This window comes from Trachypithecus francoisi, unplaced genomic scaffold (genome assembly GCF_009764315.1).
Source record: "Trachypithecus francoisi isolate TF-2019V2 unplaced genomic scaffold, Tfra_2.0 Lachesis_group10, whole genome shotgun sequence".
NCBI classification, from domain to species: Eukaryota; Metazoa; Chordata; class Mammalia; order Primates; family Cercopithecidae; genus Trachypithecus; species Trachypithecus francoisi.
In genome coordinates this window covers 72,676,600-72,689,486 of record NW_022681455.1, presented here as the reverse complement: position 1 = coordinate 72,689,486, position 12,887 = coordinate 72,676,600, and the positions used below count along the sequence as shown (strand labels likewise).

The following is a 12,887-nucleotide window of genomic DNA, read 5'->3' as shown; positions in this document are numbered from 1 at the left end:
ACCACCTTTACACGGCACTTTTTCTTTTTCTTTTTTTTTGAGATGGAGTCTCACTCCATCGCCCAGGTTAGAGTGCAGTGGTGTGATCTCGGCTCACGGCAACCTCTGCCTCCCAGGTTCAAGTGATTCTCCGGCCGCTCGGCTATTTTTTTTTTTGTATTTTTAGTAGTGATGGGATTTCACCATGTTGGCCAGACTAGTTTCAAACTCCTGACCTCAAGTGATCTGCCTGCCTCGGCCTCCCAAAGTGCTAGGATTACAGGCGTGAGCCACTGTGCCCAGCTACACAAGGCATTTTGGCATTAACATATCGTCTTAAAAATGTGTGTATCATTTGTTCCTGAAATTTTATTTCTAGGGATTTGATCTAAAGAAATATATCAAATATATAACATGAATGTACCAGTACAGTAATAGTATTTTAAATGTCAAAACATTGAAAACAAAATTATGCCACATAAATATAGTGGGCCACAACACATTCATTTTAAAAAAGATTATAGAAACTTGGATATACAAATTTGCAACTGGGCATGGTGGCTCACGCTTGTAATCCCAGCACTTCGGGAGGCTGAGGGGGTCGGATCACGAGGTCAAAAAAAATTTGTAAGGAAGTCCTCCATAAACTTAAGAATCATTTGATTCTTTTCATTTTTCTGAGATATGGTCTCACTCTGTTGCTCAGGTTGGAATACAGTGGCACGACTGTGGCTCACTGCAATCTCGACCTCCTGGGCTCAGGTGATCCTCCTGCCTCAGCCTCCCAAGCAGCTGGGACTACAGGCATGTGCCCCTATACCTGGCTAATTTTTGTATTTTTTTGGAGAGTTGGGGTTTCACCATGTTGCCCAGGCTGGTCTCAAACTCCTGGGCTCAAGCGATCCTCCTGCTTTGGCCTCCCCAAATGCTGGGATTAAAGGTGTAAGCCACCATGGCTGGTGCATTTCATTCTTAAACTTCCTTTAATTGTGTTTTCCATGCTGGTTCCATGTCTGTCATCTTTTAATGAGAGTGTAAAAACTAGGTATCATAAAGTCAACAAGCAAGTTACATACAGAACAGTACACACAGTATGAATACTGTGTATCAATTTAAAAAACGAGTATATGTGCATAGAGAAGGTCTGGAAAGTTATATATTAAAATGTTAACAACGGTTACCCTGACTGGTTGAAAGTAAACATGTAGCCAGAGCAGTGGCCCAAACCTGCAATCCCAGCACTTTGGGAGGCTAAAGCGAGCAGATCGCTTGATCCCAGAAGTCTGACAGCAGACTAGGCAACACTGTGAAACCTCATCTCTATAAAAAATACAAAAAATTAGCTGAATGTGGCAGCATGTGCCTGCAGTCCCAGCTACTTGGTGGTGGAGGTGGGAGAATCATGTAAGCCTAGGAGGTCGAGGCTGCAGTGAGCCATAATCATGTCACTGCACTCCAGCCTGGGAGACAGAGCAAGACCCTGTCTTAAAAACGAACAAAAAGCAAAAGTGTAACGTGTGTTAAGTAGTGCTAAATTAGGTGATTGAGTTGTAATTACATAATGTAATTACATGAAGAATATAATTAAAAGTACATTCAGAGACAGTATATGTCTGTTCTCTCTAACAAGGATAAAAAAACAGACTGAAAAAAAGGGAGTTTAAGAAACAATGACAGAGTAAGTGGGGAGAAAAATGAGATCTTAACAGTTGTTATTCTATATGTTTAGAAAATAATTTTAAAGCAACTAAACAAAAAAGTACCAGGACATGTGGTCTGACCAAAAATCACACTTAATGGTTTACAAACTTTAATTTTATAGTAAAGAACTGCTTATCAATGCTGGTAAGTACTGATACGTGGCTGTAACTTATAAAAAAAAAAAAATCCTACTAAGTGCCTCAAATTCAAAATAAATAAGGCAAAAAGAACAATAAAGAAAATCATGTTGAGTGTTAACTAGAAAGACCATGATATCGTTTAGGAAAAAATTATGCTTGGTGTTATGCAAGTAATTCGTGATCCTGTGGTGTGAAATCTCAATGTTTTAAAAATTATCTCCAAAGGAAATCTTGAAATAAAATGCAATCTTCATATAACAATATATACAATATTATTATAGCATTGCTATTTATCCTACACCCAAGCATACATGTACCTACCTAATACAAAAGAAGCTGAAAACAAAGTTCACAAGTTAAATATATCATTATTCCTCTCCTAAGGTTTACAAGTATTACTCATAAAACCCTAATTTATTAACAATGAGTCCACAGGTATAAATAATTAATTATCAACAAATACATCAGGAAAGTACAGATCTTCCCTACAGAAGATTTTCAATCAATAAATGTAAAAGAAATGAAGGGCCGGGCGCGGTGGCTCAAGCCTGTAATCCCAGCACTTTGGGAGGCCGAGACGGGCGGATCACGAGGTCAGGAGATCGAGACCATCCTGGCTAACACGGTGAAACCCCGTCTCTACTAAAAATACAAAAAACTAGCCGGGCGAGGTGGCGGGCGCCTGTGGTCCCAGCTACTCGGGAGGCTGAGGCAGGAGAATGGCGTAAACCCGGGAGGCGGAGCTTGCAGTGAGCTGAGATCCGGCCACTGCACTCCAGACCGGGCGACAGAGCAAGACTCCGTCTCAAAAAAAAAAAAAAAAAAAAAAAAAGAAATGAAGAAAACAGAAAATCACCATTAGACAAACATTAAGCAGTAACTGATGCCAGCAAGATCCACCAACAGATGCTAAAATCAGTGGGTGAAAGTTTGAAGAAAAACAGGATATCTGCACAGTTTCAGAGTATATCTCTTCTAAAATTTTTATTAAGTACCAAGGGAAAATAGTAATTTTACAGTGAAAAAACCCAGTAGAGAGTATCTTAACCAAATGATCATGGTTAACACTACCAATCCTAAGACATACTCAACATCACGGAACCCCTAAAATGATGCACTGAGAAGACCACACATCACTTCTTGGGAAGTCTTGCCCCAAATACATAGGCTTACTCTAATCCTAAGACATCATCCTCACCAAATTGAAAGGCATTATACAGAGCAACTGACTAGTCTTCAAAATCATGAAGGAAACTAAGAGAACATGACAAATGCCATGTGGGATGACAGAATGAATCCTGGAACAGAAAAAGGATACTAGTGGAAAGCTGGTGAAATCTAAATAAGTTCTACAGCTTAGTTAAGAATCTTATACTCACACCAATTTCTTAGTTTTGATAAGTGTACTAGGATTATAAAATACTAACATTAAGGGAAGCTGGGTGAAAAAATAAACATGTATGTCTCCGTATTAATTTTGTAAATTTTCTCTAAGCCTAAAATTATTTCAAAATAACAGGTCAAGGGCCAGGCACGGTGGCTGACGCATGTAACTTTCAGCACTTTGGGAGGCCGAGGTGGTAGGATCACGAGGTCAGGAGTTCGAGACCAGCCTGGCCAACATGGTGAAACTTTGTCTCTATTAAAAACACAAAAATTAGCTAGGCGTGGTGGCAGGCGCCTGTAATCCCAGCTACTCGGGAGGCTGAGGCAGAGAATTACTTGAACCTGGGAAGCGGAGGCTGCAGTGAGCTGAGATCACACCACTCCCCTCCAGCCTGGGCTACAAAGCGAGACTCTGTCTCAAAACAACAACAACAACAACAACAAACAAACAAAAAACCCAAGTTAAAAGAACAGTAAATAAGCATGCTCTTTTTTCTTTTAACTTGAGTATGCTTATTTACTTAACGAATGTTGTTGAATAAGCTTTAAAAATTATTTGTAACAAGCCTGGCTGATTGGCATCTAAAACCATTATTAGTGGGCCAAATCACTTAACGTCTTTGAAATGCTTTTTTTTTTCACTTTTGAGCCTGAGTCTCACTCTGTCACCCGGGCTGGAGTGCAGTGATGCGATCTCGGCTCACTGCAACCTCTGCCTCCTGGGTTCAAGTGATTCTTGTGTCTCGGCCTTCTGAGTAGCTGGGATTACAGATATGTGCCACCATGCCCAGCTAATATTTGTATTTTTTTTTTTTCCCAGTAGAGATGGGGTTTTGCCATGTTGGCCAGGCTGGTCTTGAACTCCTGACCTGAAGTGATTGCCTGCCTTGACATCTTAAAGTGCTGGGATTACAGGCGTGAGCCACTGTACCTGGCCAGAAATGCATTTGTTAAAATAAAAATAACACCTTTTGTACAGTTCTGAGGATTAGAAGTAACCTTCTTTGTGACAGAGCAAGAATATGGTAATGTACAGTGTTTAAGAGTGTTGGATGTGGCATCAAACAGACATGAGTTCCAATACAAGCTTTGTCATTTACTAGCTCTATGTCCTTGAGGAAGTTTTTTAGCTTATAGGGACCTTGAACAGAAAGCTAGGATAAAAGTAAATAATGAAAGCAAAGCACTAGACTCAGCATATAACTGAGTAAGAGCTCAATAAAGATTTAAAGTATAACAGAATAACAGAAGAGAGTAGTCACTATTACTAAACTTAATAAACTTAGCATAACTATGCTTAGTATGTAAAGTATAATAATTCACATCTATAAAGACTGCCCATTATTAAGAAAGGATGAAATAAGTTTGGAATATTCACTTCATAAAATAGAGAAACGTTCACTACATGCACAAAAGATTTTCACCCAAAGTAGAAAAAAAAACTGGGTGTTTTTTAAAAGCACAGTCTTAGCTATCAGAAAAACCTAGCTTTTAAAAATTGTTCTATTTTAGAACTAAGAGCCATCAGAGCTATTTAAACAAGCAAAGGCCTTGGAAAAACAAGATGGACACACATTAAGAATCATGATTCTAGATAATGAAAACTGATTTTATGATGATATATTTTTTATAAATGTTATTTGCCCTTATTTTATTTTTTGGATTAATAACCAGTATATTGAAAAATATTTCAATATGAATATAAATTTATACTCACAATGATTTTCCAGTATCTACTAGTAACACAGTTGTAGCAGGTGTGGTCTCTTTTTAATTGAGTGTTTCTCTAATCTATTCTAAATTTTAGGAGCAAAACCAGTAAGTGGAAACACAATTACATAATACATTATAACACAGTTTAATAAAACTCAATTTCAAAGCTATAGCTCAACTACAGTTACTATTTGCATTTGTAACATAACAAAAATGCTAAAATAATCAAAAGATTTCAAACTGTAATCACCGAACTGCAACTGTTCCAGGTATCAGGTTACCATTAAAGAAATTCTCAAATCAGTTATAAAAAATGGTTTTTCTTTTCTTTTTTTTTTTTTTTGAGGCGGAGTCTCGCTCTGTCGCCCGGGCTGGAGTGCAGTGGCCGGATCTCAGCTCACTGCAAGCTCCGCCTCCCGGGTTTACGCCATTCTCCTGCCTCAGCCTCCCGAGTAGCTGGGACTACAGGCGCCCGCCACCTCGCCCGGCTAGTTTTTGTATTTTTAGTAGAGACGGGGTTTCACCGTGTTAGGCAGGATGGTCTTGATCTCCTGACCTCGTGATCCGCCCGTCTCGGCCTCCCAAAGTGCTGGGATTACAGGCTTGAGCCACCGCGCCCGGCCTTCTCTAATCTATTCTAAATTTTAGGAGCAAAACCAGTAAGTGGAACACAATTACATAATACATTATAACACAGTTTAATAAAACTCAATTTCAAAGCTATAGCTCAACTACAGTTACTATTTGCATTTGTAACATAACAAAAATGCTAAAATAATCAAAAGATTTCAAACTGTAATCACCGAACTGCAACTGTTCCAGGTATCAGGTTACCATTAAAGAAATTCTCAAATCAGTTATAAAAAATGGTTTTTCTTTTCTTTTTTTTTTTTTTTGAGGCGGAGTCTCGCTCTGTCGCCCGGGCTGGAGTGCAGTGGCCGGATCTCAGCTCACTGCAAGCTCCGCCTCCCGGGTTTACGCCATTCTCCTGCCTCAGCCTCCCGAGTAGCTGGGACTACAGGCGCCCGCCACCTCGCCCGGCTAGTTTTTGTATTTTTAGTAGAGACGGGGTTTCACCGTGTTAGGCAGGATGGTCTTGATCTCCTGACCTCGTGATCCGCCCGTCTCGGCCTCCCAAAGTGCTGGGATTACAGGCTTGAGCCACCGCGCCCGGCCTTCTCTAATCTATTCTAAATTTTAGGAGCAAAACCAGTAAGTGGAAACACAATTACGTAATACATTATAACACAGTTTAATAAAACTCAATTTCAAAGCTATAGCTCAACTACAGTTACTATTTGCATTTGTAACATAACAAAAATGCTAAAATAATCAAAAGATTTCAAACTGTAATCACCTAACTGCAACTGTTCCAGGTATCAGGTTACCATTAAAGAAATTCTCAAATCAGTATTATACCTGGGAATATTCTCAAGCCAGCATCATATCTCCAGTGTACTTTTCATACAGCAATTTGAAATCCTTCAGAGGTGTAACAAAACTGCACACTTACCAACACCTTGGAGCCGACTTAACCTTACAGGATTAATTTCAACTTTTTGGACATGAGGTGGGTATTCTTTCCTAAAAAAGAAATTTATATAGTTTTATTCTAACAGGAAATACAGTTTTCAAAATGAAAAAGTTAATGGCATACTTACAATAAGCTTATTAAAAGCAAATCATACCTTTTTTGCCATATAAAAAGTGATACTATAAAATAACAAAACTATACCAATAAATGAAACTCAATTTGTAAAATTTTACTGTAAATTTTTTTTAGTTGTTTAAAAACAAATAAATAAAGGAATAAACGTTGAATGAGATTGTCTTGAGGACAATTCCAAAATCAGAACAAAAAACATTACGTACAAGACCAGCAATAATGGAACAAGTATTCAGTCTTGTAGTATATTACATTGTGTCAGGGCTATAAGTACATTTGTTTTAAAGTATTAAATTCCACTGTTAAACTTCAAATACATACAATATCAAGGATTTTAAACATAATCCTTAGTAACTAAGTACTGTATCTAAATACTACCTCCAAATACTGTATCTATTTAAACACAAATAAACACTAATTTGGGGGGGAAAAGCAAAATTTTGGGGGAAAAAAGCAAAAACCTTATGGCTAATTGTAGGATAAAAGCATTAGAAAAGGGGAACTGCAAAAAGTACAATAGACCAGGGAGTTACAATAGCTACTTTCCTATTCTAAATAAACCACATAAAAATAAAAGAGGCTATTTATTTGTAATTCTATTCACACTGGTGATCTAGTAATGTAAATCATAGCTTTCATTTCATTAAAATCATTTTACTCAAACAAAAATTTCAAAGAAATTTTCTTGCAAGAATTTAATATTCTTATATTACAAAAAGTCAAAACACTTGAAGTGAAAACAAAATATGAAAATAACAAAAGAAAAAATACTATGGGTGGAGACAGCAGTGTACTTACTTTTTTTTTTTTTTTTGGAGACAGAGTCTCACTCTGTTACCTAGGCTGGAGTGCAGTGGCGCAATCTCGGCTCACTGTAAGCTCCGCCTCCCAGGTTCACGCCATTCTCCTGCCTCAGCCTCCCAAGTAGCTGGGACTACAGGCGCCCGCCACCACGCCTGGCTAATTTTTTGTATTTTTAGTAGAGACGGGGTTTCACCGTGCTAGTCAGGATGGTCTGGATCTCCTGACTTCATGATCCGCCTGCCTCGGCCTCCCAAAGTGCTGGGATTATAGGTGTGCGCCACCGCGCCCAGCTGATAGTAGTGTACTTATAATAGCAGTTAGAAAAGAGCATCATGTGCCATGTGTGCTTTGTATCTATTAACTTCTTTAATCCCCCCAATAACCTTATATGACATATTATTAATACTTTATAAATGAAAAAACTGAAATGCAGTGAGGTTAATCAACTTATCCACAGTCACACAATTAAGTAGCAATGCCAGAATCTGAAATGCTAGCAAACTGCACCAATATTAAGCAGAGCAACATCTGGTACAACTGGGCAATTTCCACCCTGAAAAATTTGAAATTTGTGAAGATATGCATTATGAAAATGAGAATTTGCCTCAGATGTAGTAGTAACAGTCTTATAAGAAAAAAGGTAGGTTTTTAGTTCCTAACTTGGGATTAAAATAAAATGCATATTCTCAAATTCCATACACTTGCACACTAAAGAGAATATAGTCTTATTTCCAAATCCAGGTTTACCCAGATTTAGTAAAAACAATTGACATAAATCATCTGAGACAGTAAATCATACATGCATGTATAGAGATTGATGAAACTATTAATGCAGTGCTCTTGCAATTTGAACCTGTGTACTGAACCATCCATTATGAATGAGGGACAACATGCTGAATACATCATATGATAGCCACAATCTTACCAAGTATTGTCACATTAAACTAATGTGTATACTTCCCTGTATTTCCAGAATTTATGGCCACTGTTTTCAATATTTGCTATATTTTTTCCTACAAAAGCAGGGCAAATTAAAGTTCTGTTTTTTAAAAATTACAATAAATTGAAGAAACAGTATCTTAAATACAAGAATATAAAAATTTCAAGATAAACATGTGTTTGACAAAATTAACTACCTAGCCCTATATTATTTTCTCCAAAATTCAGTTTTAAAAACTTTTTGCTAGATGACCTAAAATGAAAATTTACATTTTCTTTTTTTTTTTTATTTTGAGACAGAGTCTGGCTCTGTCGCCAGGCTACAGTGGCACAATCTTGGCTCATTGCAACCTCTGCCTCCTGGGTTCAAGCGATTCCCGTGCCTCAGTCTCCTGAGTAGCTGGGATTACACGTGTGTGCCACCATGCTGGGCTAATTTTTGTATTTTTAGTAGAAACGGCGTTTCACCATGTCAGCCAGGCTAGCCTCGAACTCCTGGCCTCAAGTGATCTGCCTGCCTCGGCCTCCCAAAGTGCTGAGATTACAGGCATTAGCCACCGCACCCAGCCAGCATTTACATTCATTACTCAATTTGAGGATTCCATTACTCTTGCAGGTATACATTTCAAACTCCAAACTCGTTGAAAATCAAGCCTAGGATTTAATCTCAGTGGCTATTTCTTTTCTACTCCTAACTAACCAGAGGCAGAGAAGCTCTACTGTCATCTGCTATCTTCCTGTGTAGGTGGGTAGAATTTTTGCTTCTTAGGGTTTGTGTCTGTGTAGCTTCAGAGGTCCCATTTCATAAACCCAAGATTTTTACAAGCTGTTTAAAATAAACTAAAGAGCATTTTATTTCTTTATCCTGAATTGTTTAAATAACATCAGAACGCTCTGTTCATTAAAAGTTCGAACAGCCTCAGTTGTGAAAGTCTATTTTTTGTAGTAAACTAAGTTTGAAATAATATTAGATTTGCAGAAAAGTTACGAAGACAATTCAGAATACCCTTGTATCTCTTACCCTAATGTTAACACCTTAATATTTCCATCACACATGTCAAAAAAGAAACCAACACTGGTACACTATTACGAACTAAACTCTAGCCTTAGAAATTTACTGGCTGGGCAAGGTGGCTCATGCCTGTAATTCTAACACTTTGGGAGGGCAAGGCCAGCAGATCACTTGAAGCGAGGAATTCGCAGTCAGACTGGCCAACATGGTGAAACACTGTCTCTACTAAAAATACAAAAATCCGGCAGATCACTTGAGGCCATGAGTTCGAGGCCAGACTGGCCAACACAGCAAAACACCACTTCTATTAAAAATACAAAAATCAGCCAGGCATGGTGGTGCGTGCCTGTAATCGCAGCTACTCAGGAGGCTGAGGCACAAGAAGCGCTTGAACCTGGGAGGCGGAGGTTGCCGTGAGCCAAGATTGCACCACTGCCCTCTAGCCTGGGTGACAGAGCCAGACTGTCTCAAAGAAAAAGAAAAAAAGAAAGAAAGAAAGAAATTTACCAGCTATTTATAATACCCCATTTTTGTTCCAGGATCCAATCTAGTATACAATGCATGAAGTCATCATGTCTCCTTAATCTCCTTTCTGTGTTTTTCAGTATTTAGAAGAGAACTCATCAGGTATTTTATAGAGTGTCCCTTGGTCTAAGTTATAATCCAACTGTTATCAGTTTGGCTATTTGGGAGCTCTTTCAGTTGGCTCCTGTCTCCCTCTGATATAACTACATCCTTTTGGTGTTTTTTTTTTTTTCTTCTTTACCGTGATAAAATATACATACACAATTTACAAGAATATGAAATGCTTTACTAATTCATGTGTCATCCATGCTAATCATCTCTCTATTGTTCCAGTTTTAGTACAGGTGCTTTTGTAGTGGGCACTCTTAATTTGCTGAACATTTTCTAGGTTTCTGATACCACACTCATTCTGTGTCTGACCTATCACAACCCCAGAATCAGCCATTTCTCCACATTCCTTTTAGCGGAGAGTGGTACTTAGAAACCAGGATCTGGACACCATTTCTCTTTTTGTTACTGTTGTTTGCCTTGCTTTAATGATAGCTCTTTTTATTAATCTTTCCATTATTACAAAACATGGCCAAATATATACATTTCTATGAAAATGAATCATCTTATTTATTTTACAGTTAAAATCCATTATTCTTATTTAAGTGATAAACCAGTTTAATTTTCAAGATACATTAAAATCTGCCACAACTGTATTCATTGTTTTCATTTTTTGAGATGGAGCCTTGCTCTGTCACCCAGGCGGGAGTGCAGTGGTGCTATCTTGGCTCACAGGTTCAAGCAATTCTTGTGCCTCAACCTCCCAAGGAGCTGGGATTACAGGCGCATGCCACCATATCTGGCTAATTTTTGTATTTTTAGTAGAGACGGGGTTTCACCATGTTGAATTTCTTGAATTTTAACTATTTTAGGGGAGGCTTTACATTTACTTGTTATGTTCCTATAAACTGTGCCTATTGTGCTCCTTTATCCTGTCTACTGCTTTTAATCCTTAACTCCATCTCCCTTGTTACTAAAATTCCACTCATGCTTTCTTTTTGTTTGCATCTCTTGTGGCTCTAAACTTACTTCCACATTATTATTTTGGTATGATGCTTGTAAACAATGTAGTATAGCTGGGTTTAATCAAATCAGCATGTCTTTTACTACATATACTCTAATACAGTCATTATAACTGCTGATAGGACTTGTTTTCTTTTCATCTTACTCTATTACTTTTTATATTTCTATTTATGTTTATTATTTCATTTTGTTTCCTCTTTTCTCCTATTTTTATACAATATTGTTTGCACAACATACTCTTTCCCTTCCTTACTGAATTTAACAAATGAATAGAGATACCTTCCCTCTTAACGCTTATTGCACTTACCAAGATTCAAATGATTTCCTCAAGCAAATTCTATTATATCCCTAATGGGATGAGACCTTCAAAATCTCTTTATTTTTCCACCTTAACCCTCCCAATCCCCTCCTCCCCCGCTGAAAAGATTGGTTTTACTTCTGTCTTTCTAATGCCCCAACTCCTAGACCTTGCTGAGATAGTTTTAAGTACTTACAGACTGTTTGATTTTCCTTTGTAACACATCTCTATTTGGAGAGGAACTTGCCCAGCCTTAACTGAACTGGCACTGATTTAAACTTCTATTTGTGCCAAATTATAAATCCTATGAAAAATATTGTGTTTAAAAAATCTCAAATATTTATCAGGTAACAATACTTCCCTACCTTAAATGCTCTGAAAGCTTCTATCACACTAATATAAAATCCAAAAGCTTCAGATCACCTTACAAAGCCTTTTATGACCTAGGTCCCAGCCAGTCCCCCAAACCCATCTCATAACATTGTCCCCTTTGCTCGCTAACCTCCAGCCTTAGTTGTCCCTTTTTTCTGTTCTTTGACATGCCAAACTTATTCCTGGATTAATAACTTAGCACAACCTCTTCCCTATCCGGAAAAGCCAATCTTATGATCATGGCACTGCCAATTCCCCATTTAGTCTTTAGTTAAATGTTAGCTTCATAGTAAAGAGTTTCCCTGAATATGCAATTTAAAGAAATCGTACTGTCAGTCTATCACATCACCCATTATACTTCTCTACATAGAAATTATTATTTCATGTTTTACTTATTCAGTATTAGTCTTTGTTCCATAAGAAAGTAAACTATAGGACTGCAGGGATCTTGTCTGTTTTATTCATCACTGTATCCTTATGCCTGTAACAGTAGGTTTGATAAATACTTGGAATGAATAAAAGCGTATGCCTCAAAGGCAGCATGTAATCAAAAATATATTTACCATTTCAAACAACTGTAGAAACACTGCTGTCCATGTCATCACCAAGGATGGTAATACTGTCAAAACTGAAGCACTGGCCACCATGCCCATGCAGAGCCATCACATAGCAATTCAAAATATTAATCCATCAGCTGATATACAAATGGCAAAATTCAGACATTTGAAAGGCACTATAGAGTCATTTTTTTTTAATTGATTCAACAATTTGGTTGGAAATTAAAAATAGCTGGACTTTCCGGTTTGTTTAGTGTCTTACTACCTATACCAGGCCAATTATTTTATTTTTTTTGTAGAGACAGGGCCTCACTATGTTGCCCAGGGTAGTCTGGAACTCCTGTGCTCAAGAGATATTCCCGCTTTGGCCTCCCAAAGTGCTAAGATTATAGGCGTGAGCCACCATGCCCAGTCCAGAGAAGCTACTCTTATGGATAACCACGTTAGAACAATTATGATCATTTTACTTTGAAATGTTCAAAGAAATGTGTGTGTTTTCTTAAACACTTTTCCATGTCATTATATCACTCAAATATCCTCTAAATGCCAGTGTTCCTACAAAGCGAAAAAATAATGACAGAAGAAGACTGATCACAAGATTCTCTTACTTTTCAGTCAGAAGAGAATACACTTGATGTTTAAAGTTTTAACTCTACGGTTAAGGTGTTCTAATACATTTCCCTGTCCCCCAACTATTAAAGCAGAAAAACAAGAGTATTTTGTT

General features: G+C 37.7%; 1 protein-coding gene and 1 pseudogene across 1 annotated transcript in view; both read right to left on the bottom strand.

Annotated features, from left to right (window-relative positions):
* The window catches only part of SENP6 (SUMO specific peptidase 6), a 115,348-nt gene that overhangs the window by 62,315 nt on the left and 40,146 nt on the right, over positions 1 to 12,887 (bottom strand). Inside the window, exon 7 of the mRNA XM_033219828.1 lies at positions 6,433 to 6,503. Within this exon, the coding sequence (XP_033075719.1) occupies positions 6,433 to 6,503 (71 nt within the window). The remainder of the gene's footprint in view (positions 1 to 6,432; positions 6,504 to 12,887) is intronic.
* Positions 10,135 to 10,228, bottom strand: LOC117088854 (annotated as a pseudogene).